At 48.8% G+C, this 27,864-nt stretch overlaps 1 protein-coding gene across 1 annotated transcript in view; it reads left to right on the forward strand.

The window, feature by feature from the left end:
• Window positions 1-27,864, forward strand: part of ITPR1 (inositol 1,4,5-trisphosphate receptor type 1) — a 411,705-nt gene that overhangs the window by 363,122 nt on the left and 20,719 nt on the right. Inside the window, exons 53-57 of the mRNA XM_075552323.1 lie at window positions 6,158-6,353; window positions 8,494-8,586; window positions 9,868-10,007; window positions 10,854-11,019; window positions 14,739-14,899. Of these exons, the coding sequence (XP_075408438.1) occupies window positions 6,158-6,353; window positions 8,494-8,586; window positions 9,868-10,007; window positions 10,854-11,019; window positions 14,739-14,899 (756 nt within the window). The remainder of the gene's footprint in view (window positions 1-6,157; window positions 6,354-8,493; window positions 8,587-9,867; window positions 10,008-10,853; window positions 11,020-14,738; window positions 14,900-27,864) is intronic.

Here is a 27,864-nt window from a genome sequence, read left to right on the forward strand (position 1 = left end):
TATTGAGAGCTGTTGTCTGTACCAGTGTACATGCTCTGGTCTAGGTGGATTTGTAAGGTAGAATTGTGGTCATGATGGACGGGGGAGGGGGCAGGAAGCATTAAAGAACTAGAGGCATGTTGTGCGTTTCGTTGGTGCTATACAGCACACTGGCTGGCTCGTCCCTTTCTGTGACCCTTCTGTGAGGGGATGGAGGACTAGATTCTTTACCCTCATTTGAAAAACAGGCCTGACTCTACATTTGAGGTTTTAGGCAAAGAGCTCTCTGGGTAGACTTGTGGTTATCATACCTAGCATATGTGATCTCATTTTCTCCCTCTGAATCAGTCATCTGTAGAGGCCTGTGTGTATTTCTGAGCCCTTTTGTCTCATTTAATAATGTCATTGGATGGAGTCCAGTCTGTGAGTCAGAGGAGTCTAAGTTGGTCCGTCCGGCAGGCAGAGTTCAGTGGCTGGCCCCCTTAACCCCTACTGAGGGGTCTCTTCCCAGGGCAAGAGAATTCTCCTTCAGGCAATGGCCTCCCCCTGGGCTGAGAGCTGTACCTTCCTACAGGTTATAGCCCTCTGGCTTGATTGTCTCTAGATGCAGAGATGGTAATGGCGAAACAGCAAATACAGCCCTTGCCCTCCTGGGCCTCACAGCCTGAAAATGACAGCAGCCCAGCTCCTGGCTGCCCCGTGGCGTCAGAGTACAACGGTGCTCCCCGAGGTTCTCAGTGGCTGGTGTTGCCGCAGGACTTCTTGTGGCTTCCTTCCAGGCACCTCTGGTGCATTTGAGAGCCTTTAACCTTTCCGTTAGCAGCTAAGCACGTGAACTGTTTTTACCATCCGGGGACTCAGAAAATAATAGCAATTAGCAATCAGGACTTCTCACCCGATGTTCTTCCTCTATACTAGGTGACAACCACCTTTGAAGAAGACAATATATCCAGTTTACAGATGATGAAGCTGAGGCATGGCTTGGTTAGGTAACTTGCCCTGAGTCACACAGTAAAGTGACAGGCCACACGATCAGTTAAGAGAAAAGATAGCACCTCCAAGTTCTTAAGCATGACACTGTACCTACCACCTTTCATTTGAGTGTGTCAGAAAGGCCCAGCTTCGATGAAACAGGTAGATCACATTGCAGTTTGCATCCACGCCTTCACCGACAGATAAGCCTCACTCAGCGCTTCCAAAGATCTGATCTGAGCTCAGTTCACCCTTAGAAATGCTCCACATGGCCAAACTTATTTGTGGGGTTTTCTAAACTGAGTGGACTTGAACTTGTGTGTGACCTCAAGGGATGTGTTCTTCTTGGGATCAAAAATAATTTATATGCCTATAAAATTTAAGGTGTCTGAGAGCCACAGAAAAAATAACCGGAGCCACAAAAGTTAGCCCACAAATAAGGACAATGTCGGAGTGGAAAGGAATTGGGTAGGCTATAAAAGGAGAAACTCCAGGGGGACCTGGGACCAGTGGTGGTTGAGTGGTGGAATTCTTCCTTCCATGATGGAGACGTGGGCTTGATTCCCAGCCAGTGCACCTCCGACACAGGACCCCCCCTGACTGTCAGTGGCGACTTGCATATTGCTATCGGGACAAACAAGTTTCAGTGGAGCTTCCAGGCTCAGACGAGGAGGAATGGCCTGCAGATCCACTTCCAGAGAACAGCCAGGGAAAAGCTGTGTGGTTCCTAAGAGGACAGTGTGAATGTGATCGTGTGGAGAGCATGGTGCTGGCGGTTTCCTTCTCCGGTGCATGCAGTCGCCACGAGTGCGAGGCTGACGATCACTCCTCAGCAGGGAGAACCCACGTCCACTGAGCTGTAAATGCTTCATGCAAACCGCTGAACAGGGCCGGTGTGTAACCCAAGTGACCTTCACAGACTTGCAGAAACTACCCTTAGCCCTGCCAGAGAATGTCCTGAGCAAACTCGGAATATCTCAAAACCACGCAAAGTTCCTAAGTAGGCAGATAACAAATGTAGAACTGGAGATGGTCTATAAACCCATGGGAAAAGTGTTCATCCTTACCTCTAAACCAAGGCCTGCTTCATCCCTCAACCAACTCCATCTCGTATTTGACCTGTGACCTTCTCAATGAAAGCAAACTCCTGACTGACGGCGACACTGGAGGGCAGGGTAGGACTGCCCCTGTGGGACTGCAAGACTGTAACACCTTATGGGAGTCGAAGCCTCGTCTTTCTCCAGCAGGGCACCTGGTGGTTTCAACTAACCTCATGGTTAGCAGCCCGAATTGTAACCCACAACACCACCGGGCCCCTCACGTGGGGCTTAGGAAAAGCTACAAAGTACAGTCACCCTCAGTACTAGTGAGCCTGCCTTAGAACGGGCAACGTTTTCCACTCTTGGTGAGAATCAGTACCACTTTTTGACAGGGAACCAGGTAACGTGATTCTATTAATATGTGACCCAACAGTTTTGTTTCTGGAAACTGACCCCCCAAAAAGATTAGAAAAGTGTACCAAGATCTATCGAGGGGTATGCATCTCAGTGTGATTCAAAGTAGCATATAATTGAATAATTACAAAAAGATTACTGAAGTAAAAAAATTTTTTTTCTATATGGTGAAATACTAGGTCATCATTCTTAACATAAGAATGTTCCTACAACTCGCCAGTGTTGTTTTGTTTTTGTGCTTGTTAAATTGTTATGGATTCAAACTGACTCAATGGTACCTTAAACTACAAATAAATAGAGAGCAATACACCCCCCAAAAAAAAGAATGTTCCTACATGGGAGAGGGGGAGGTGGGGGAAAGGAAGTGATGTTAACAAACCCAGGGACAAGGGAACAACAAGTGATCCAAATTGGTGGTGAGGAGGGTGTGGGAGACCTGTTAGGGCATGATCAAGGGTAATGTAACTGAGGGGAATTAATGAAACCTAAATGAAGGCTGAGCATGATAGTGGGACAAGGGGAAAGTAAAAGGAAATAGAGGAAAGAGCTAGGAGGCAAAGGACATTTATAGTCTAAATAAATACAAGAACATATGTAAATATATTTAGACATGCGGATAGGGAAATAGATCTATGTGCCTATATTTATAGGTTTAGTATTAAGATAGATGGACATTGGGCCTCCAAAAGTACTCCCTCAATTCAAAAATACTTTGTTCTATTATACTGGCGTTCCATGATGCTCACCTTCCTGACATGATCTCTGAAGACAAATGGGTGCATAACAAAATGGGGTGAAGAAAGATGAAGGTGTCCGGCTATCAAAAGATACAGTGTCTGGGACTTTAAAAGCTTGAAGATAAACAAGCGGCCATCTAGCTCAGAAGCAACAACGCCCATATGGAAGAAGCACATCAGCCTGTGTGATCACAAGGTATCAAAGGGATCATGTATCAGGCATCAAAGAACAAAAAATCAAATCATTGTGAATGAGAGGGAGTGCAGATTGGGGGCCCAAGACCCATCTGTAGACAACTGGACATCCCCTTATAGAAGGGTTGCAGGGAGGAAACAAGCCAGTCAGGGTACAGTGTAGCAACAAAGAAACATACAACTTTCCTTTAGTTCTTAAATGCTTCTTCCCCCCCACTGTCATGATCCCAATTCTACCTTACAAATCCAGGATGTACATCCCAGGATGTACACTGGTACAGATAGGAACTGGAAACACAGGGAATCCGGGACAGATGATTCCTTCATGACCAGTGCCGAGTGGCGATACTGGGAGGGTGGAGGGAGGGAGGTGTGGAAAGGGGGAACTGATTACAAGGATCTAAATATAACCTCCTCCCTGGGGGATGGACAACAGAAAAGTAGGTGAAGGGAGACGTTGGACAGTGTAAAAGATGACAAAATAATAAGTTATAAATTATCAAGGTTTCAAGAGGGGAGGCCGGGAGGGAGGGGTAAAAATGAGGAGCCGATGCCAAGGGCTTAAGTGGAGAGCAAATGTTTTGAGATTGATGAGGGCAACAAATGTGCTTTGCACAATTGATGTATGTATGAATTGTGATAAGATTTGTATGAGCCCCCAATAAAATGTTTTTTAAATGTTACTAATTGCTAGCGGAAAGAGTCTGACTATATTACTAGTGTTATGGTATAACACTATACCAGTAAAAGTAAGTATGCATGTATCAAATGTTTAAAGGCCAGAAGAAACTATAAAATCCTTGAGTTATTGTCTCTAGCTGGTGGGATTCTTGGGGGGATTTGGTTTTCCTGTGTTCTTTTCCGTGTTTGCAAGGCTTTCTCTGTGGAACACATGGAATTGCCTGATGAGAAGGAATTGTTTCCTTTATTCAAGTAGTACCATGTTGATTGTTTTCAAATGAAAAACAGATAGCGACGAGTGGCCATCCACTCCTCTCACTGGTGCTTTAGAAAACACATGGCATCTGCTTATTGGCTGGAGCTGCTCCGACTGACTGATGCTCCGTTTCAGGGGTTCTCAATCTTCCTAATGCCGTGACCCTTTAGTACAGCTCCTCATGCTGTGGTGACCCCAACCATAAAATTATTTTCATTGCTACTTCATAACTAATTTTGCTACTGTTATGAATAGGGCAACCCCTGTGAAAGGGTCATTTGATTCCCAAAGGGGTCGTGACCCACAGGTTGAGAACCGCTGCACTGTATGGACTTACCACTGCCAAGTCACCCAAAGTCTCCTCACTCTTCAGGGACAGCATGCTTCTCCCTGCTTTCCTTTAAGTATTGCCCTTCACCACACTAGTCCCAGGATGCAGATTGACGTGGAGGGAGGCAGAAAGGCTAACTGACTAGAAAATGGACTTAGCCTGGAAGGGACTCGGAGATTAGCTCATATAGTCCACTTACTTTACCAGTGAGGAAACAGATCCAGGGAGGTTACTTGGCTTGATGACCATCTTGCAACAAATTAAAAACAGTCAGGATTCAAACCCTTGTTCCCTGACTCAGATCACTGTTAATGGGCCTTCACCAAAGCATGGGAGGTGGTAAGACCTTAGGGAGAGGAATCGAGGTCAGGGCAGCATCTAGTCTCATGGTCCAAGAGGAACGCCACTGTGCTCTCCTTCCACAGCTGTCTGCACTCCCCTACCAAATACCAGAGATTGCTATACTTCTGAAAGTGGCCATCAGTTCTCCCATACCTAAATACATCGACTGGAATTCTTTATTTTCATGCACAGAGCAAGCCCCTTACCCAAGAGAAAACCTCAAGCTAGATACACTGGGGAATGTTGGGGGTTGGGGTGGAATAGTAATGGTGTAGGCTTCTGGGTGCGTTACCATCACCCATGTCCCGACCAGTTATTAGCTATGTCACCCTGGCCCGATCTTTTCATCAGAAAATTAATCATTCCCATTTGCTGTGCACTTACTCTGCACATGTCAATAACTACATACTGAGCATTGTACCCATCCGTCTGTCCTTTATAACTACATTCTCCAGTCTGCAAATGAGGAAACCCTGACTCAGAACAGAAGGGGGACATCCCTAGCCTGAGATCATCGGGGTAGTGACTCGTTGAGCTGAAATTTGAACCGGCATCTAAAACTTACACTCTTGGTTCCTTGCAGTGATGTGCTGTCTGTGTGCCTGCCCCACTCGACTAGCTGCTAGTATCCAAAGTGTCTGGCCCTTAGTAGACAAGAAATACCTCCTAGATCAGAGGTTCTCAACCTTCCTAATGCCATGACCCTTTCATACAGTTCCTCATGTTGTGGTGACCCCCAACCATAACATTATTTTCATTGCTACTTTGTAACTTTAATTTTGCTACTGTTATGAATCGGGAGACTCCTGTGAAAGGGTCTCAACCCCCAAAGGGGCCCCGACCCCCAGGTTGAGAACTGTCCTAGATGAAGCTGGGACTGGACCTTCTTCAATTTTCTCGCCCATTCTCTCTGCAACTCATTGCCACAATCCTGTATTGTCTCCATTTCCAGGACCCTACCTGCTCTGTATGCTACTTGAGGTTGCTGCTCTTTCCTGCCCTGCTCTGGGTGCTCACTCTTCCTCATCTCCTCCCTTCTCAGCTCTTCCTGTTGAGATAGACAAGATGTGAAGTGTTGTGACAATGATATAATCCAACTGAGTCACCAAGAAGGTGATAGTCTGTAAAGCACATTTCCATTCGGGAATCCTGATGTGAATCTAACATCAAACCTTTACATCGCCCTATCCTCTTCCCTTTGTGTTTAAAGCTCTTTGATTTGGTGTACAGAGAAGAGACGCTGCTCAATGTCATCAAAAGTGTCACTCGCAACGGACGGTCCATTATCCTGACGGCGGTCCTGGCTCTCATCCTGGTGTACCTGTTCTCCATAGTGGGCTATCTCTTCTTCAAGGATGATTTTATCCTCGAAGTAGACAGGCTGCCCAATGAAACAGCTCTCCCAGGTAAGTTTGGGATCTTCTGATTTTATGTAGAAGGAACACTTCTTTACAAACAGAAACCTGTACAACAACGAAACAAGAAAGTTTCAATAGCCAACAAGAAAGTAGCAGCAAGCCTCAATGTTTATCAATTACTCACTGGATTTTTTTTTAATGTGGTACATACATCCAATGGAATACCACTCAGGCAGAAAGAAACTAAATTCCAGATGCAGGCCACAGCATGGAGGAACCTTAAAAACATTATCCTGAGTGAAAGAAAACCTTAAAAACGTTATGCTGAGTGAAAGAAGTCAGAAAAGGGCAAACATGGGATGATCCCATGTATGTAAGAGGGCCTAGAATAGGCAAATGTATAGAGAACTAAGTGTAGTCCTGGTTATCAGGATGGCGAAGTTGTGGAGGAAAACATCATTGTCATTGCTTAGGGGCCCTGGGTTTCCATTAATGGAATAGAGTCATTTGGGTAAAAGAGTGGGGATGATGGTGCCATATGATGACCATCATTGGATCGTTAAAAATGTTGAATTGGCATACATTTGTTATAAGTAAGGAAACAAGATAGAAAAATAATATTTCTCTAGTATAATAGAGCTAAAGAAAAAGTCGACTTTAGCAATGTAGCTATCACCACCACCACCTCCCCCACTCCCTATTTTATCTCTCAAGCACCCAGAGAGCATTTTAAATTCAGAGCTTAGTCTTTGCTTTTTTTATTCAAAGATGATGTGGAATATCAAATGTCAGAATTGCATACTTGTATCCTCCATTTAGTGTTTCCACTGCAGTCTTATTTCAAACTAGCCCCAACCTGCTTTTCTCCAGGCAGTTGGACCTGGATATTGAAAGCTTTGGGCGCATGCATTCCCTTTGCCTTGGGAACTCTCCTTCCAGGAATTTAGTCTTAGGAGAGACACTTGCCGACTGTTCACCCAGAAAGAGAAGTGTGTGCAAGAACATTTTCTGCACTGTGGTGTTGGAAGGACTGTAAAGGCCCACCAGTCAGAAATTATAGTGACTAGAGGATTATAGTGACTAGAGGATTCTGCAGCTAGGATATGTCCTTATAAACTTTGATGGGGACAAAATAGCTGTAATACATAATGGAAAATTGCCAAGTAGTTAGAGTAGCAGTCTAATGCTTTTGCAGTTAATAAAACACAAACATTAAAAAAGAAAAACAAGAACAGCCATATTAGTACATGTATTTTTAATCTAAAAGCTCTTATATGTCTCCCTTATGATTTATTGTGTGTATATCTATAACCAAAATAAGTGTTATTGTAACCACTTTTAAGCATATAATTAGCTGACATCAACTACATTCAACATGCTATGCCACCTTTATCTGTGTTGCTGTAAAACAGAAACTCAGTGCCCATTATATGTCGTAAAACAGGGACTAGCTCTGGGTTTGCTTGCTTGTGGTTTTCATGTTTTACTATGTGGAAGTTTCGCAGCCCCATTTCTACTATCTTTATATATAGCGAGAGCAAAAGACCTTTCCACTTGTGAGAAGGTCTTAAAGAAAAAAAATCACATCTTTGAGTGATAGCCAAGTGCTCTTTTCCCTCCATTGAAATAGCTGGCCTTACTTAGTAAAATGTTCCTGGTTTGCCATCAGGTAGCCAGGCGCCTCGAGTCCCAGGAACACACAGGAGTTGTTGGGACAAAGCGAACCAGGCAGCCTTTGTTTTCTCACAACTAGGTGCTGCATTCTGGGTACTTCATGTCAGCCTCCAATCTGATGCTAAATGGTATTGGCTGCCAATCATCTGAGGCTTTTGACCTAAACCAGTTTGGACCTCAGATATCCACCCATGCTGGCTGATGCTTCCCTTGGTAGAAATCTTGCAGATTTCCATAGTATTTGTCTGAGCATTTCAGCTGTTTTTCTTTAAAGTTGGAGAGGTGCTATTTAAGTGCGATATTTCTAGTAAGTCTACAGAAATTGACGTTTTTGGCTTCTTTCCCATCCCAATCACCAAATGAAAGTGTAAATTGCATTTCCACTTGGAATTTAGATGCAGGATTGTAGGGTGTTAGTTATATACAGAATTGTTTAATCAGCCGTGAATTGGTGACTTCAAACATTTTAACCATATGCTGCCAGATTATTCATCATAAAATTTCTGTCTCTCAGAAGCCAGTGAGAGTTTGGCAAGCGAGTTCCTGTCCTCGGATGTGTGCAGGGTGGATTCTGGGGAGAACTGTTCCTCCCCTGCACCCAGAGAAGGTAGGACCTGGTAGCCTGGAGCCCCATGTTAATGTCCGAGTCCTCCAGAGGCTTAGATGGTGCAGATGATGTTAGAAGCAGATTAAAGCAAGTTCTTGGCTCAGAAGTAAAGCCAGTAGACGCAAAGCGGTGGGAGTGCGGGGTGGGGATGGGGGTGCAGAGGGAGGCCTGGCTGGGAGAGAAAAGGAAGGGGAAGGGGAAAGAGGGCCGCATGTGAAGAGAAGAGCTGTTTAATTGGTCGCCCGGCACTTGCTGCGTGCCCACTGTTTGCCGGGCGCTGTGTTAGACAGGCAGTCCTCGGGTTACACCTGAGATCCGTTGGGAGGTCAGCCAGAAACAAGTGCACGTGGTTCTTATTTAGCCTTTAGTGCCATGATTTAAAAGCAGCTCGTGCAGCAAGTGAATGTGACTGTGCCGAGGAAATGGTTGCAGGTAGGGGTTGAGTTCGGAGCCCTGGTTAGCATCGTAGTTATAAGTTGGGGTTGCTAACCATGAGGTCAGCAGGTCAAAACTACCTGTTTCTCCTGGGGTGTTGGAAGAGGGGGAAGATGAGGTTTTCTGCTCCCGTGAAGAACTGCCATCTCTGAAACCCACATGATAGTTTCACCCTGCCCTACAGGGTTGTCATGAGTAGGAATTGATTCCATTGGCAGTGAGTTTGATTTTTTGGTGGGGCTGGTTCAACTGTTTCAAACTGAGGACAAAGTGATGTAACAATAAAGGCCACATGGGGGTTGTCCTGATGTTCATAACCAGGGAACCGCCTGTATTCTAAGACACGATGGTGTTAGGGAGGTAGGCAGGTATACACGTGACAGCCAGAGAGAGTGCTGACTGGTGAGGATAAAGATGAAATATAGGCGATAGGGGGCCCCTCGTACGCCTGCGAACTGAAAAGTGGAGTCATTCAGCTGCTAGCTGGAAAATGCAATTCTACCCAGAGGCACCTCAGGAGAAAGACCTGGCAGCCCATTTCCAGAAAAGCAATCACTGAGCACAGTCTGTGGAGCACAGTTCCATGCTCAGGCCCGTAGCAGAGCCACCAGGAGTCAGAACTGACTCCACGACCTCATTTTAGTGACGAAACCCAATTGTCCCAGACATGGGGGTTGGGGGAACGGTTTAAAAGAAAGGAATTGATTCTTGGGGGCTGGATTTTTCCTTCTGCGGTTTTTCACGTCCCTGCCAGTTGGAGAGCTAGCATTGCACAAATACAACCTCGCAGCCACGGATCCGGTTTCCCTCATGCCTTAAACGTGTGCCTCCTTGCTGTGTGTGCAGAGCTTGTCCTGGCAGAAGAGCTGGAAGAAGATAAGGAGCATACGTGTGAGACGCTGCTCATGTGCATCGTCACCGTCCTGAGTCACGGGCTGCGGAGCGGGGGTGGAGTGGGCGACGTGCTCCGGAAACCGTCCAAAGAGGTAAATGAATGCCAAAGGGAAGGCCGTGCAGAGAGGCAAGGTCCACGAGGCAGTGGGATTCGGTGTCAGCTGGAGCTTCAGAGGAACCGCTGGGCTTAGGAGAAGGATGGCTCCCTTCTCCCTCTGTTCATCTGGGATGAGCTGGGAAGAAAGACGTGCCTTTCTTTCTCCATTCGGTGCATTCACATGGGGGTCTCCTTCGGCTGGAGTCTGGCCAGCCTTTGTGCCATTTCCAAACAGCCAAGGTCCCAGGAAGCGGGAAAGGACCCTGGATGGTACCAGAGGTTAAAGTGCTCAGCTGCTCGCCGAAAGGTTGGAGGTTTGAGTCCATCCAGAGGAGCCCTGGTAGTGTCATGATTACACATTGGGCTGCTAACCATGAGGGGAGAGTGATTTGAAACCACAAGGCACTCTGTGGGAGAAAGATGGGGCTTTCTATGCCCAGAAACCAACAGGGGTGGATCTAGTCTATCCTATCGGGTCGCTATGAGTTGGAACCCACTCCATGGCTGTGAATTTGGCGTTTTTAGAGGTACCCCGGCAGGGCAAAGCCATGGCCCTGTCTGCATGTGAAAGCTCAGCTACTGCAAAGCCTCTGTTGGCCTCAGACACACGTGGTGGGGTCAGTGCCAGAAAACGCCTTTAGTCGCGCATCGCATCTCAAGAGAAGCCTCAGTCAGAAGCAGGTTGCGACACAATGCCCGCTGAGTGCATAAGTCTGACCCTCCGTCTGACTGCTGCAGGCGGCTGAGAGGTGAGGCACCCCTGGAGTGGGCGCTCACCCCAACGATGCCTAGCCCAGGGCCGGCTGACCCGCAGGACTCAGACACCCCTTCTCTCTTTCAGGAGCCCCTCTTTGCGGCCAGAGTGATTTATGACCTCCTGTTCTTCTTCATGGTCATCATCATTGTCCTGAATCTGATCTTCGGTGTCATCATCGACACCTTTGCCGACCTGAGGAGTGAAAAACAGAAGAAGGAAGAAGTCTTAAAGACCACTTGCTTCATCTGTGGTGAGCTTCACCTTGCAGCTTCGGCGGCACGCTCCAGTCTCTCAGCCTCGGTGGTGCACTGGAGACACTCAGGGAGGAAGGCGTGCGTTCGCGCATGCGTGGCTTCCTGGGAGGGGACAGGCGCATCCTGGAACACCTCTGTCCTGGTTATTGAGAGCCCTCCTCCTTTGCCTCTGTCTTGCTGGGAAGTATTTGGGGTGCTGCTGAATTCTGGGCAGCAGTCACTGGACTGCGCTTCGGCATACGCTGTGGGATCACACATGAGTTAGAAGGAGTACAGTGTAGGGTCTCCTGCTGTTGGGTTGCCAGATCATTCATCCTGGGTCCCATTTCAGTAAACTGCCAGTGGGGAAGTTACCCTGCAGAAAATGGACCTGTTCGAGATACCTGTGCTCCAAATCCCACGTGTGGGGTGTCCTCACCGCACAGAGAAACGTGACGTGGAAGGGAAATCCTTTGTAGAGTATTTGCCAAAAGAATTTGGAATTTGGATCAGAGTCAGACCTGGCTTCTGTTTAAGCTGCTGCCGCCTACTAGCCACGTAAGCTTGGTTTATTCACTTCGCTTCTCTGAGCCTTGTTCCGGAACTGTAAAATGGGTGCAGTATTACACAGTACCGCTCGGAGTTTTGTGGTGACTGAGAGATAGATTCTGTACTGCGACTAACAGATTGACCCAGTGGCGGCAGCAGTTATGAGGATGGCGCAGGACCGGGCAATGTGTGGTTTGTGGTAGATAGGGCCAGAAGCACACGATGGCACCTACCAACAGCAGCACTAACATAGAGCTTGGCACATTGTGAGGTCACTGTTAGCTATCGTGTCGATGCAGACTCACAGCGACCCTACAGGACAGGGTAGAGCTGCACCTGTGGATTTCCAAGGCTGGAACCCTTTCCCAGAGTAGAAAGTCTGGTCTGTGTCCCTTGGAGAAATGTGCGGTTTCAAATTGCTGACCTGGTGGTTGGCCGCCCAGCATATAAGCAGCAGGCTACTCTGACACATTAGAGACACGCACCAATTAGTAGCACACCTCTACATGAAAGCGATGCCTGGGTTCCCACAGCAGGGTTTTCGGTATAGGAAACCACAGAGAAATATAGACACATGGAAATAGATATGTAGGAAGCTGGGCGCTGGGTAATCATTTAAAGAGTGTTCATTACTTAAATATATACATTTCCTACTGGTAGATAGGCAAGTAAAATTGAAAAATGTTCATTTAGAAACTTAAATACATTGCTCTTTCTCCATTTAAATCTTTTAAAATATTTTTTTGCTTTGTCATAAATTCAGAGTTCTAGAGAAGTCATAAGAGTGCAGAGAATCTCTATGTCTTTCATTCAGATTCCACAAGTATAAGAATTTGCCACATTTGCTTTATTCTTTGACACATGCACATAGTTTTTCTGAACAGTTTATCATAAATCTTTCTATATAGCTCCTAAAAATTGTAAGATTCTAGTCTATATCAATAGCAGAGTTATTGAAATCTGACAATAATCCTGTTACAATACTATAATAATGTAGACCTTTTTCCATTTCAACCCCTTTACCAATAACATCCTTAATAGTCAATGAAAATTCCAGGTCCCCAAATGCCTCTTTAGACATTTTTTAAAAGAATATAGTGTTACTTTGTGGACTGTCCCTTGGTTTTCCTTTGTCTGATTTCGCCTCTGGGCAAGCTTGAAGTGTGGCCTTTTTATGGGCATCTCAGAGACAGTTGTGTTTCCCTCAGTACATCATCTCAGGAGACACAAGCTGCCAATCTATTTTAACAATCAATGACAATAACTTTGATCACCTCTATTAAGGTGGCAATTTCTGGGTTTTCCCACTGTAAGTGGATTCTTTGTAACGAATATCTCCTGGGGGGAAAACTGAGCTTGTCATTCCTCAGACCCTCACCATTTGTGACATCCGTTGATGATCTTGACCCTAATCTAGCATCGTGATAGTTGCCAAATGATGATTTTCTTATTTCATTCTTCTTTCAATGTAAGAAGTAACTTTTTCTTCTCCCCCACGTGTGTGTGTGTGTGTGTGTGTGTGTGTGTGAATTTCTAACAAACAACCTGGACTTAATCCATTATAATCTTTTGCCATGATGGTCGTTTTGATGGTCATAGTTCCCCAGCTTTCCCAGTGACAGCCCTCTCAAGCTGGCATCTGTGTTCTCTGGTCATGTCCCCATCATGCTTTATGTCCTTTCTTACTTGTCTGGTTCAACAAAGGCTCACCATTTACATCTTCTGCCCTAGTCCTTGAATCGGCCATTTCTCCAAAGAGCACTGTGCTGTTTAGTAGTGAATGACAATTAGAAGCCACAATCTAGGGACAAGGTGTGCTCATTCTGTGATGTGCACTGCTCTTGGGGCTTATTAGGGGACACACATATACAAACACATACATAAATGCATATATACACATTTGTATAGAGAGACTATAAACACACACATGTGAACACATCTGTTTTGTATATCTGTTTATAAATATTTGGAAGGGCACACGTTCATAACTCCATTTCGATATCAGATTATTTATTCTTTTTCCCTTTCTATATTTGTAACTCCTTTCTTTGACAGTAAGAAATCTTTTTTTTTTAGCACTTTAACTTTTATTATTTTAAACTTAATTTATTCCCGAGCCATGAGTTTTTGCTTCTTCAGTTTCTTCTGGGAAATCTTTTTCTTCTGTGCAACCTCCTCTTCTGGTTTGGGAACGATCTGTTCCTTCTCAGTCAGAGTCATCTCAATGTGGCAGGGGGAGCTCATGGATGGGTTGATCCGACCATGAGCTCTGTAAGTCCGGCGGCGCATCTTTGGGGCTTTGTTCACCTGGATGTGCTCAATGACCAGAGAATCCACATCTAAACCCTTAAGTTCGACATTACTTTCTGCATTTTTAAGCATGTGAAGCAAACATTCAGCACTCTTTTTGGGCCACCGACCCTGGGTCCAACCCCATTGCTTGGCCTGGGCACACCTGCCAACGCCACCATTGTCCCGTCGGAAAGGCACACATTGCTTCTGCAGAGTGACGTCTTTCAAGTATTTGGTGGCTTTCCGGATGTGCATGCCTTTGATGGCCTGGGCAGTTTCACGGGTGTTCTTGAAGTGGACCTGGAGGTTCGACCCTCTTGATTTGCAGGATTTTGTAGGGTTTTCTGGGTCGAGTGAGTAGCGAACCATCTTGGCAGGTCACCTCAGGCCGCTACAGTTAGAGGACAGTAAGAAATCTTAATCCTATGGCCCACACTGCTTTTGTTTTTCCTCAACCCTAAAATACACAGAAAGTGGTTTTAGGATTGTTCACCCAGAACCCTGCAAAATACAAATCTACCAACTACAATGAATACTTACATAAAGTTCTAGTCTGTATTCCATCTTCTCAAAACCTTTTAGCATGTCCACATGTTGGCGTTTGCCTGGGAGAAGGGATCCGACGTTCAGAGGTTTCACACGTATCTCTATGTGAACAGCTCAGCAGCCCCGTGGTGCAGCTGGTGGGCTGACCATTCGCTGATAGAGCAGGGTAGACACAGAGAGCTCGCAGAGAAATCGGTCGGTGTCAAAGATGAGAGTCACCCAGCGCAGTTGACTCACAGCAGAACCCAACTCTTTAGACAGGGCTGAAGTATCACCCTTCTGGGTTTTCTTTCTCAAGGAAAACCCATGGTGACTCAGTTGGCCCTGGGGCCTTTTGGTCTCTTTCTAGGTTTGGAGAGAGACAAGTTTGACAACAAGACGGTCACCTTTGAAGAGCACATCAAGGAGGAGCACAACATGTGGCATTACCTGTGCTTCATTGTGCTGGTGAAAGTGAAGGACTCCACGGAATACACAGGACCGGAGAGCTACGTCGCCGAGATGATCAAGGTGAGTGGGGAGCTGCCTGGAGGCTGGCCAGCCTGGGAGGGGCTTCATGGCCTGTGGGGAAGCTAGCTAGATTGACAGTGTCAGAAACCCACAGTGGCAGTTCTACCCTGCCCTCTAGGGTCCCTACCAGGTGGCATAGCCTTGATGACAATGAGAGCATTTTGTTTTGATCTTGGACTCACTATATGAGCCAAGAAGTATCATTGCTAGTGTTCTAGTTCAGATTCCCACATACACAAGCTAACCATGTTTAAACATGCCTCTGTGATCAGTGGATGGCTGCAAACAAGTTCTCTTCTTTACTTGTGGGGAAAAGGTCCAACCCAGACAGGGGCTTCGGAGGTTATCTCCTGGGTCAGTTAAATTGAAGGCAGACAGCTCAGCTCAGATAGGTTGTCTCCAAGGACACTGGGCAGAAATTACGGAGACTTATTTGGAAGTTGTATGTGAAATGCAATGATGGGAACATGTCAGGCAGGCTGCACTAAGGAATTTGACCCAGCATGACAGTTCATCTGCTCATTCTTCCAAAGTAACAAGGGCGTTCTCCAAGAATGTCATTGGAATGCCTTGCCCCACCCACCCTACAGCCCTGATTTTGCCCCTTCAGACTTCATTTCCCCCCTGAAACTCAGACAAAATTTAAAAAGAGTGTGAGTTTAGCATCTCGATGTAAATGAGAAAACAGAGAATGCCCCCCTCCCCCCCCACACACACACACCAAACCTTTTATTGGCACATATTTCATTTATACAATTCTGTAGTTTGGTTGTCCAGTCACATCAAGAAGAATTGTACAATAATTACCATGTCAATTTTTATTTTAGAGCACCCCCACCCCTCCCCATGGTTACATCACCCCCTCCCCATGGTTACATCACCCTGCAAATGAGTTGTACAACCACAACCCATTCTAGGGCGCCCTCCCTGCTCCCATCTATATTAGTTACTCACCAAGTCCCCTTCCCTCCTTGTCACCCCTCCATCCCCCACTCCTGTATTCCCTGTATCCCCTTGTATTCGTTATTCAGTTATTATCATGATTCATCCACTCCTCCTGACAGCACAGATGAGGAAAGGCTAGAAAGATGGAAATACCTCTTTCCAAAGTCTGTAGACTTAGAGGATGTGCCAACGTACAATAGCTTCACATCTTGCTGCTTTCTTCTAGAACAGTGGTTCTCACCTTTCCTCATGCCACCACCCTTTAATACAGTTCCTCATGTTGTGGTGACCCCCAACCATTGGAAATGTTGCTTTCTGATGGTCTTAGGCGACCCCTGTGAAAGGGTCATTAAAGCCCCAAAGGGGTCATGACCCACAGGTTGAGAATCACTGTTGTAGGTTTCTGTGGCTCGCAGGAGTACTTGTTCATTGGCCTCTTATTCTGAGAGTCCTCCTGCTCTCTCAGTGACCCTCACTACCCCCATGGCAATAGGTATCCCTCGCCCTAAAGAGGGGCCACTGAGGCTGGGAAAGGCCACTGGGGCCTTAATCCAGTTCTAGCTCCACAGCCCGACTTCCCACCTCTGCTGGCTCCCACACACATACACGCACATGCGCACACAGTATCCCTCCTCTCTCTCTTAAATAAGACTTTGTTTCTGAGAGGTGCCTTTTAGAAAGTAAATCACTGTATATATCAGCATGTTTGTTTGGTGTCGGCCTACCCTTTTGGGAAGACACTTGGGTGCTATCAGGAGGGGGTGGCACGATGTGGAAATCCAACAAATCTGCTTGCGTGAGGGAAGTGTGGTCGGCAGCATCTCGTCTTGGGATGAAAGGCTGCTGCTACGGGTTTCCGAGCAGTCTTCTCCGGTAGAGCCAGCCGTGCGGGCTGTGGGCGTCCCAGCGCCAGCTGCTCCTTCATTCCCAGGGCTCTGAACGCAGTTAAGAGTGCCGAGGGGTGTGACGCTGTGAGAGCTGGTGAGTCTCAGTGAGTCACAGCCACTTACTCTGAGGGGAAAGGAGGAGGCTTGTAGTGGTCCAGAAAAGCAACGCAATTCACCGACTATGCCTCTACATACCTCTCTGCCCAATAATGCGTTGTCCCAAATAAGCTTGTCTGTGTTGTTTGTGGTTTTGAAACATTTCCTGGACCCTGCAAACACCAGCAGGATCTTCCTTGGTGGCCTGGCTTCAGCACAGTGTCCAGACTAAGACCTGAGATGAGGAAGAGAAGCCTAGCGATGTACTCCCAGATTTAGCCAACAGAAACTGAGTGGATCACAGCAGAACATTGCACACCCGGCTTCCACCGGCCACCTCATCAAGAAGGATGGGTCCCTGGAGGACACCGTGGTCTTGGTGAAGTGGGGGGTCAGTAAAGCTGAGGGAAGCCCTTGGGGGGTTGGCTGGGCACAACCCCACCAGGGCAGACTGGAGCATTCTGGTGGCTGGGGGGGATAGTGCCTGCCTGTGCAGTGTTTTACTAGAGTGGACACAAGGCTGCCGGAGTCAGAATTGGCAGGCTCAGTGGGACCTTTGTATCAGTCTCTTTGGGTGGGGAATCAGTAAGAAATCTGTGTGTGTACGGGGCGGAGGTGGGGGGGTGGATAAATGGATGAGACTTAACAGCAGAGATGACTTTTCAACAAGGTTTTGAAAGAGAGACGCTAAGGAGACCAGGATCATAGATTAGCAGAAGGGAAGGGGGAAATTAACCTGGGCTTGGAAAGTGAAGTTCTAGAAAGATGATCATGTATACTCTTTCAAAGGTAAAAACCAGGCTTGTTCTTCAGTAACTTGCTTAGTAGCAGCTCCTAAGAACCCAAGCCAGGGCTCATACCCACTTTGGAGCCACCATGCCCCTTAACCACAGCATCAGGAGGGTGCTGGTGATACGGGGCAGAGTGGGCGCGAGTCCGGTTCTCGAGGAGCCTGGGCATGCCGACAGTCCCCAGCACAGCGCCTGGTGCCGACTCTCTCCGGGCTGGGTTCCTGGTGTGCAGCGCTTTACTTGGAGCAGCAGAGAAGCCACCACTGCCCCTGCTGGTAGCTGCCTTCAAGTGCTCCCCTGACTGAGCATGTTTCCATGCACGGTGGAGCAAGCTGCTGCTGCCCCGGCTGCACCCTGCCCAGGATCACTTGTAGCTCAGACAGTGGTGGTCTATGGCTTTCACAGGCTGATTTGTAGAAGTGGATCACGTGGCCTTGCTTCCTAATCCATTGTAATGCAGAAGCCTCTTAAAACCTTTTCAACATCAGAGCAACACAGGACCCTGTGGTAGCAGATGGCAGGGAGGTTCTGCATGAGGTGTACTTGGCTTTGGCTGGGAACACACGAAAGACAAGAATTGTACCACTGACCACCAGGTCCCTGGGTGAGACATAGGTTTAATGTGCTCAACTGCTAACTGAAAGGTTGAAAATGTGAGTCCACCCAAAGACACCTCAGAAAAGAAGCCTAGCAGTCTAGTCCTAAAAGATCAGCCTTTGAAAGCCCCATGGAGCGCACTTCAATGCTGACGTCCAGAGTCAAGGGCGACCAGGCAGCCACTGGTCTTCATTTTCCTTTAAACATCCCCTGCCACCAAGTTCATTCCAGCTCCTTGTTGCCCAATAGGACAGAGCAGGACTGCCCCAGGGTTTCCACAACTCTATCTTGACAGGATCAGACTATGACATCTTTCTCCAAGGAGTGGCTATTGTGTTTGAACCACTGACCTTGCTAACTGCACTTAACCACGGAGCCACCTAGGCTCCTAATTATCCTGTGGGGACCCTCCCAGCCGCTCTTTCCCTTGCATTGTTGACCCCAGCAAATGAAACCATTCTTTATCGGCATTCATGCGGAAACAAACCTGCCCCCATGAACTGTAATGACCCGCATCTGTGGTAGGTTTTCATGTCTAGACAAGAAGCCTGCCATCTCCCTCCCTGTCAGAGATTCCTCCCCCTCCCCTGCCACTTGGCTTTCTTCTCCGTGACGTATTAGCATGCACCGTATCTTCACGTCTTTCCAGGGCCCCTTTTGAAGTTTGTGGTTAATCACCTTACTCTGTGCCCTTCTGGGTTTCTGCCTCAATAGTGAGGACTTAAAGGAGTCTTGTGAGCAGTCATCTGCTGAAGATTAAGAGCCAGGCACCGTCCCGGCAGCCACCTGCCAGTCGGCTTGATCAAAGCCCGTGCGCCAGTGAGCTTGGTGCCCCTGTCCACACCATTCCTTGATTGTCCAAGACTTCTCGTCCGAAACGCCGAGACTCCGTAGTACGGAAGAGCTGTTGGCTCCGCCTGTCAGATTGCTAAGGGCCCGATGTTGCTGCGCTAAGGGACGTCTCAGGGTGGTATCAGGTGCACTCGTGCTGAAAGGCAGGGCGCTTGCCGCCGTGTCTTTCTCAAGCCGCACAGCCTTCACCCCACATGGACTCCTCGTACGGACCCCTCACAGTATTGCTGTGACAAGCCAGTGGCTGTCCAGCTACATCACTCAGGAGGGGGACTCCATGCCCACCGCGTGCGTCCAGCATAGCCATATCACGAGGGGTGCCCCAGGGGAGAGAGAAGGTGCCCCTTCGAGCCTTGCTCCTGAGGAGGCAGGGGTCATCCCCACCCTCACTGCGGAGAGCAAACGCTGGGTGACCTCTGCTGAGCCCTCCCCAGCTGCCGGGGAGGGGACTCCACAGCTCACAATGGCCCACAACTGTGAGTGTGAACAGCGGTTCTCAACCTGTGGGTCGAGACCCCTTTGGCGGTTGAATGACCCTTTCACAGGGGTTGCCTGATTCGTAACAGCAGCAAAATTACAGCTATGAAGTAGCAACGAAAATAATGTTATGGTTGGGGGTCACCACAACATGAGGAACTGTACTAAAAGGTCTCGACATTAGGAAGGTTGAGAACCCACTGGTGTAGACCCTTGGGTGCCCTGAAAACAACCACCCCTTGGAGGTAGGGCAGCATCAGGATGGCAGAGAGGCGTCTCTCCTGAAACCCGCATAGGTGAGTGGACTTTACCAGGCTTCGTACTGTGAAGAGCTCTCGGCGCATTTGAATAGCCGGGAGCGGAAAGGTGGGCGGGGCAGTGGGTGCCAAGTGTGGCCTTCTCTTCTTGGCCCCATCTTCCAAAGGCCGATGCCCTGCTACAGTGGCATCATTGAGGAACTAGTTTGAAACCCCTTAAGTGAGAAGCAAGCTTAAGACAGCCCTGCAGGGTCAGCCACATCACCTTTCCCATTTCCCTGCTGGAAGTGGTCTGCAACCAAGGTGCCGGGCCCTTTGTCTCCAGCAAAGGAAACAAGAGGTGTCTTGCCATCTCGGCAGGGACAGGAGGACCACTGAAGAAACTGGGCTCACAGACGAGAACCTAGCCACAAGACAGTCATCCACAAGTTCGTTTGAGCATAAACGTGATGGCGGATGCTGAGTCCCTTCTCACTCCTCTGGCCATTCTCTTTGACCTCGCTCGTTGGCCACAGGCCCGTTCCTAGCACGGTCAGAGCCAGGCTAAAGCTTGGGGGGGTTGCTATTGGGTTTGGAGGAGAAGCTTCCAAGGGTTGAGGGCAGCTTTTCCCTCTCCTATTGCGACTGTGCACTGGGGTGCACTTGGCACCTGGCTCACAGTGACCCTGCGCACAGCGGGGCAAAATGCTGCTGGGATGTGCCCTAGCCCCTTGCTGGCTTGCAGATAGGGCTGTTGTAATGCGAAAGGGTTTTCACTGGTCAATTTTGAGCAGGTCAGTCACCAGACCTGCTCCCTGGCTTGGTCTGGAAGCTCTGCTGAAACCTCAGCACACAGTACCAGGTAAGCTTCCACCGGCAGGTGGCCACCCAGGAGCTGCTGTCACTACCGCCCAGCTAGCTTCTCATGCGGATGGACCATCTAGTCCGCTCTGAGGCCATGCGGGCAGAGCAGAACTCTCCACAGGATTTCCAAGGCTGTGATCTTTCAGGTACTGATTGCCAGGCCTGGGTTTGACACAAGCCCTGGGTGGGCTTGAACCACCGATCTTTCATCTCCTTGTGGAGCACTTACACCTTCATATCACCCAGGGATTCCTAGCCATCTGGGTAATCCCACAGCATTGCAGACCCTACGTTTCCCATCAGCCAACTATGGTTCATAGTCTGAAAATCCACAGTAGTCTAGAACTCTTATCTTGAGTCTGAAATTGCTGGAGAGCGAGATGTCTGTGCATTGTGTGGTGGCCCCCAGGGCGGACCCACGAGCTCCACATTTTCTGGGTGTCGAGAGGGACTTACACGGATAGAAAAGCACCTGGTGGAACCTGGAGACTGGAAGCCACTCCGGGAGAGGGAGTGGGTCGAATGCAACCCCCCTGGAAAACGGGCTGGAAGCCCAGAGGAGAGCCAAAAGGAAGCACGGTTTTTTCTAAGACTGCATAAGAAGGCTTGGCGATTGGCATGTTATTGCTAAGAAAAATCAGAATAGGGCATCTTACCTTCAAGAACTTCCACTCGTGGAAAATTCCTGTGCTTTCTCTCGCTCTTCAATCTCTAATCTCTGAACACCCTTGGATTTAAAAGCAACACGGGTTGACTTGTCATTCTTTTCTTCGGTTCAGTCAGGCCTGTTTTCGACTTCCATCCACTGGCTTCTGAGTCTCTCCTGCTCAGCTTTTCCTGCTCAGCACTAGGGCTTAGCCAACTGAGCCACCAGCCTCTGGGCCTGCATTAAAAATGAACCTGGGCTTATGCCTGCCTGCCTGCCTGCCTTGTAGATGCGTTCCTGACGCAGCATGTGCAGCACTGGGCCTCCAGCTTGACTCTGGACCCTGTGAGCTGCTGTTGGGTTGCCCCCACTCCCAGCATCCCTGTGCACAAATAGAACAAAATGCTACCCAGTTTTGCACCTTTCCTACGTTGTGGATCATGTGGTTGTGATGATACGGTTTTCGCTGGAAATTGATCACCAGGTCCTTCTTAGTCTGGATGCTTCACCAAACCCCGTGCATCATCACAAGCCTCCACTGACAGATGGTTAATCGTTGTGCATGAGGTTTCTTGGCTGAGAGTAGAAGATGGCAAGAATTCTACCACCGGATCGCTGTGCCCACTGCCGTCAAGCCGATGCCAGTGTACAGGGTGGAACGCTCCTGTGGGTTCCGAGACTGTAACGTTTTCTATATGCTCCAGGGCTCCTTGAACGGCTCCTTAGGGTTCCCACGACTATAGATCTTTACAGGGACAGCCTCATTTTTCTCCCAGGAACAATTGACAGGCTGGAACTGCCAACCTTGCCGTTTACAGCCCAGATCTTAGCCCACAGCGCTGCCAGGGCTTACAGAAGCACCTTGCGGAAGTCACACCCCTCAGCCGTGGCGTGCTGTTTTGTAGGGCGGGCGCAGCTTGGCAGCGCTGACTTGGGCAGCAACAGACCTGTCCTCTCAGAGAAATATCACTGCAGAGGGACTACTGGTAGCCCCCAGGAATTTAAGGACAGAAATTCCCTTCATTTCCCACCTTGTTGTTTGTCATGACTGTTGGTTCCGCTCCAACTCCTGGCTGCCGCATGTGTGCGAGTGCAGCTGCTCAGGAGGGCTTCTGAGGTGGGGACTTTTCAGAAACAGGCTGCCAGGCCCATCTCCTAGTAGCCACCCAGCCTTTAGCTAGTGGCAAGGGCTTCGCCATGTCCTCGAATTGTTTTGAACTCCAATTTTGTGCTGACATGTGGGGGCTGGGGGCTGACCTTCATAAGAAGTGAAGTGGGGAATGGCACCCCCTTCGGAGCCGCACACCTAGTTTGGGGTAATTGTAGCAGACTTTGGCTTTGCTCCATTGCCAGCTGAAAAGAGAATCTGTGGTAGTCTGTAGATAACGTATTGGCAAGCCATGCTATCGGATGAATTTAACCTGAATAAGTGCTAAATTAGCCATGAGGATCTTTGCCTGAAGGAGGTGAAACCCTGCACGGTAAGCATGCTGCCCGTAAAAGATCATGTCATGTGATTCCTAGCAGAAGCTCAGCTGCCCAGTTTCCTACCAGTCCAGCCCTGGAGCAAACCTAAGCTGCAGTTTGATGAACAGACTCCAATTATTTCTGAAAATTGGGTTAGACATCCAGCAGCACATAAGAAGGAAGGTTGGTAAAGAAACAATGACAAACCTAAGCCCTCTATCTCGCTGATTAAAAGTAGCTTTCACTCCCGTAGCCTGGGAGTCTAACGATGCTGGCAGAAGCTGTATATTCAAGAGGCTGGAGCTGAGTCCGTGGTATTTAAAAGTGGAGTAATCAGATAGAGTGGGTTTCGCCCACATTGCAAAGGTCCCAACTTCCTGTGCCATTGCTCTTGTCCAGGACAGCATGGTGTGTGGCTCTTAAATGCTGATCTAACTGAGCACCCACCTCCCCAAGATAGCCCACATGCCAGGGAACATGTCAAGGTCACTGCTTGAAGAGCAGGTGTGGATGATGTGCTTTGGAATGGTAGGGGCAGACAGGAGAACACCTGGGATCAGAGGTGATGTTTCATCAATATGTCTGAAATGAATGCTTTGCACACATCATCTCATGGAATATTCATAGCAATGTATTAGGTGGCACTGTTGCCATTTATAGGTGGGAAACCTCAAGTTCAGAGAGGTTAAACAACTTCTCCAGTGTCCCACTGCTGGGAAGTGCTGGGGTGGGGAAGTCCAGATCTGCTGAATGAGACTTTCTCAGTGCTCTCATGCAGAGCCAGCTGTGTGTGTATGTGTGTGTGTGCACAATCCTCAGTGGCAAGAACCAGCTGTTCTTCACTGCCACGGAGTTGGGTCACAACTCATGGGGCCTCCATGCACAAGGGAAGAAAGTATGGCCCAGCCTGCCCATGCTACCTCATAGCCACCCTGTAGGACAGGGTAGAACTGCCCCTCTTTATGGGAGCAGAAGGCCTCACCAGGGAGCCTGCTGGTGTGGTGGGCTAATCACCGGGCCAACCACCAGAACCACCAGCCACTCCTCTCCAGAGTAAAGGCTGCCTGCTCCTCTATGCCTTGGACACTCAAAAGGGAAGTTCTGCCCTGTCCTCTGCTTTGGAATGGACTGAATAGGAAAGGGAACAGTGTTGAATTAGCCACCTTCCGAAGAGGCAAAGCCCAGAAAAGGCCCCCTGAGGACTGAGAGGGGAGTAGAAAAGGGGGTCTCCGGGGTAAGGCTGTAAGGTTCATGCTGGACTCAGCACAGGGGAGCTTCAGTTGGTACGCGGACTTTATTTTTCAGAGCTGGGGAACTACAGGGATGGTTGAAATGACAGGAGTGCAGGAAAGGCAGAGCACAACTCTTGCACCAAGGATGTATCTGGAATATGAGAGGGCTTCAGAATGTTCAGGGAGAAATTCCATTATCTTTGGATTCCACTTTTCCATGATCTTGTTGGGGCCTCCTCACACGTGTGAATTTTGACTTGTTAAAATCTGATGAACTTCATTGCCCTCGCTTAAGCTTGATGACAGCCCTTGACACACCACGGTTAAGTGTTTGGCTGCTAAACAGAAGGTTGGCAGTTTGAAACGGCCAGCTGCTCGCTGGGAGAAAGAAGTGGCTGCCTGCTTCCATAAAGCTTGACAGTCTTGAAAACCCTGTGAAGCCGCCTTACTCTGTCCCACGGGGTCCAATGAGTCAGCCTTAACAACGTCGTAGGTGACACTGTTTCCATTTATGGTCAGAGTGGGTGTTTTTTTCCTGGTTTAGGGTGGTGTGTCTTTCGGTGGCTGGATTTGAGGGAGACAGGGTATCTACCTAAAAAGGGAAGGACCATTCACCAGAACCACAGCCAGACTTGGGCGTCCACAGCCGGGTGGGTGACTCATCCGAACGGTCTACCTGCCTGATGATGAAACAATGGAATGTCTGATCCATTATCTTTTAAGCCTGCTGCTGACTTTTTCTCACAGCTGGGCCAGGCACCTCTCTTTGCTTCACCATCTCCTTCCCCATCTCTCTCCAACAGTGTTCCAGCAGCATTGTCCCAACTCACTCCATTATGCGTTAGTCATGGCCCTTCCAGAACGCTTCCTACGGGGATCTTAAAGCCAGAGAGTAGGTTTGGAAAAGCAAGGGTAGTCTCATCGGGACAGCTGTTGGAATGGCACCTACCAGTCAGTCCCTGGTGAAGGACATCATGCTGGGCCAATAGACGCTCAGTGAGCTGATCTGTCACACGGACTGCCGCAGGGGGCACGAGCTGAAGATGACATGTGAGTCTAGCGTGGGACCAGGCAGGGCTCTGTCATCCAGGTAGTTATGAGTTGACACTGGCTCGATGGCAAACAGCGGCAGCCAGTGGCATGGAGTCAGTAGTTCTGACGCAGCGGCCCTCTGCGTGTCAGATTAGAACCGTGCCCCTCAGGATGGACAGTGGCTGCTTTCTGAGAAGTGGATCGCCAGGCCTTGTCTCTAGGGGACCGCAGGGTTGCCTCGAACCTCCAACCTTTCAGATAGCGAGAGGGGGAAGGTTCCAGGAACCTAAACTTGAAACTGAACTCACTGCGATCAAGTCCATTCCACGACCTGCTCTTCAGGAGAAAGACGGGGCTTTCTGTTCCTATAAACCAGTGGTTCTCAACCTTCCGAATGCCGCGACCTTTTAATACAGTTCATGTTGTGGTGACTCTCCAAACCTTAAAATTGTTTTCATTGCTAATTCATAACTGTAATTTTGCTACTGTTATGAATTGGGCGACCCCTGTGAAAGGGTCATTTGACTCCCCCAAAGGGGTCTCGACCCACAGGTTGAGAACTGCTGCTCTAAACAGTTACAGACTCAGAAACTCACCAGTCCTTCTGTCCTGTGGGGTCACTGTGAGGACAGGGGCCTACATTCCTGAAAAGACATCCCGAAAGCCTCTGGAATTTTGCATCAAAAAACTATGTAAATGTGGAGCCTTTGTTTTTTTTTCCCTTTGGCCTGAAATAATTCCCTGGGCAACTATTGTTAGCAAATAAACTATACTTGCTAATTAAGTCCTATTAAGCATTTACTGTGAATAGACAAGGAGCCCTGGTGGCTCCTTGTTTACCCACCAACTAGCCTCGGAGTAATTCAAGGTGACCATCTCCCTACCCACTTAGAGCCCCTGAAGCCCCAACAGTCTCTACGAGGGTCAGAGTCCACTCAGTGGCTTAGAGGTCAGTGTTTCCTTGCTTATGAGGAAGCCAGCAGGAAGACTGGAGCACCGAGGCCTACAACCCTCGCCCTTGCGCTGCTCACACTTGATAAGAAGGCAGGAAGCGAATGCAGTCGGCAGGCAGGGTGTTGGGAAAGCAGAAGATCACGGTGCGAACAGCTTACCTAAATTTCACTACTGAGCCTAAAAGGGGAAGTGGCCCAAGCCCTGTGGACCGTTTTTTGACCCAGGAGGAAGTTTGTTGCTATCAAATCTTCTAGCAGGTTCTCTCCAAAGATAGACAGACCCTTCCTTCCTTTCTACCAGAGCTGATCCAAGGATCTGAGTGAAGAGGCTACAGGGACTCGCAGAGAGGCCAGCACGGAGGCCGGCCGGGTGTTACTCATGGGTCAGAGCAGGATACAAGTCGGGCCCTGGGCGTCTGGGAGAACGGGCAGTAAGTACAGAAGCCCCACAAGTAAGGAAGAGAGTCAAAGTGGCAGCAGTCGCCATGAGTCAGCTCAGTCCAAGGAAACAAGGAGTTGGCTGGCAGGCCTCCACAGCAGTGCTGGTCCTGGGGGAGCTGACTGACCGAAAGGCAGCTGGAAGGAAGAACTGGGGCTCCGCTTGGGGAAGCCCTGTGTGCCTGTGAGTTGGGGTGGAGACGAGAAGGCAGCTGTTTAGTCTCTGGTGACAGGCAGGACTTAGGGTCCAGCAGCAGGGAGCACTCCACTCTCCCCCCCCTGGCATGTTTACAGCACCTGCGCATTCTTCCCAGCATTGTGAGGAGAAAGGGGTCCTTGTCTCAGCTTCTGTGCAGATGTGCAGTGATGGGTCAGACTTCCTTGCTTCCTTCCTGGAGTGGTGGTGAGAATGCCTCGAAGCCGGGAGGGCAGCGGCGACTCCATGGCCTTGCTGCATCCACAGCTGGTTGCCAGGGTCGGTTCAGATGCCACCTGTGCCTGCCATAAGGATACAGCCTGTGCTGCCCTCTGCGTCCCATCCCAGAAGGCCTCATGCAGTCAGCAGGCACGGCAGCAGGGTGCAGGAATCTTCGCCATGGGACTTGCAGGGGGGAAATGGAGAGGGACTTGGCTCTTGCTCCTCAGCGGCTGGAAAAAGTGTGTCAGCACCATCGGACTCGCTGCCCCGCCAGCAGACTTGTTCCTGCCCCACCCTCTGCGCTGGAGCTCTGCACTGGGAGCAGCTGCACAAGGGAGTTGCTCAGCTTAAGTTTCCCCACTTCGGCTGGTGTCACGTTTTGCCCTCTCCTCGAGGGTGGTGAGGTCACCCCTCAACCTACTGTGTACTTCCTGGGTGGCTTCCTCTGGGTTAGGAAGTTCTTGGCACTTGGACTGGGGGGCTCCCTGACCTCCTGCTCTCTCCTGCATTCTCCATGTGGGAGCCTCCATGGAAGAACGGGGGCTTGTGAGGGCAGGTGGAGCCGGGGGCCAGGAGGTGGTGTTAGCCACACCGGTTGCCATCAAGCAGAGTGACGGTCTGGTCTCGGAGGATTTTATTGGCATGTAATTGACATATGCAGTTCAGTCACATCGAGAAGAGTTAGACAGTCATCCACAATCAGCTTTAGAACCGTTTCTTCATTCTTCTACCCATTGTTATTAGCTCCCCATTTTCCCCAACCTCACCTGCCATACTCTCAAAGAACTACTAATCCTGTTATAGGCTCGATAGAGTTACCTATCTTGAGCGTCATACACAGGAAAACATTTTTTAAACCACAATAAAAATAAAGCAGAAAATATTACAAACCAGAATAAATTTAAAAGGCATCATAAGGGAGATCAAGCGATAAAGTAATGGATTTTAACTTAATCGTATCTGCCACAATCCACTTTCCAATGCTTTCTGCAGGATACCAGCACTATTTGCTTCCCTAATTTAGTGGACAATGC

The sequence above is a fragment of the Tenrec ecaudatus genome, chromosome 6 (assembly GCF_050624435.1).
Source record: "Tenrec ecaudatus isolate mTenEca1 chromosome 6, mTenEca1.hap1, whole genome shotgun sequence".
Classification (NCBI taxonomy): Eukaryota; Metazoa; Chordata; class Mammalia; order Afrosoricida; family Tenrecidae; genus Tenrec; species Tenrec ecaudatus.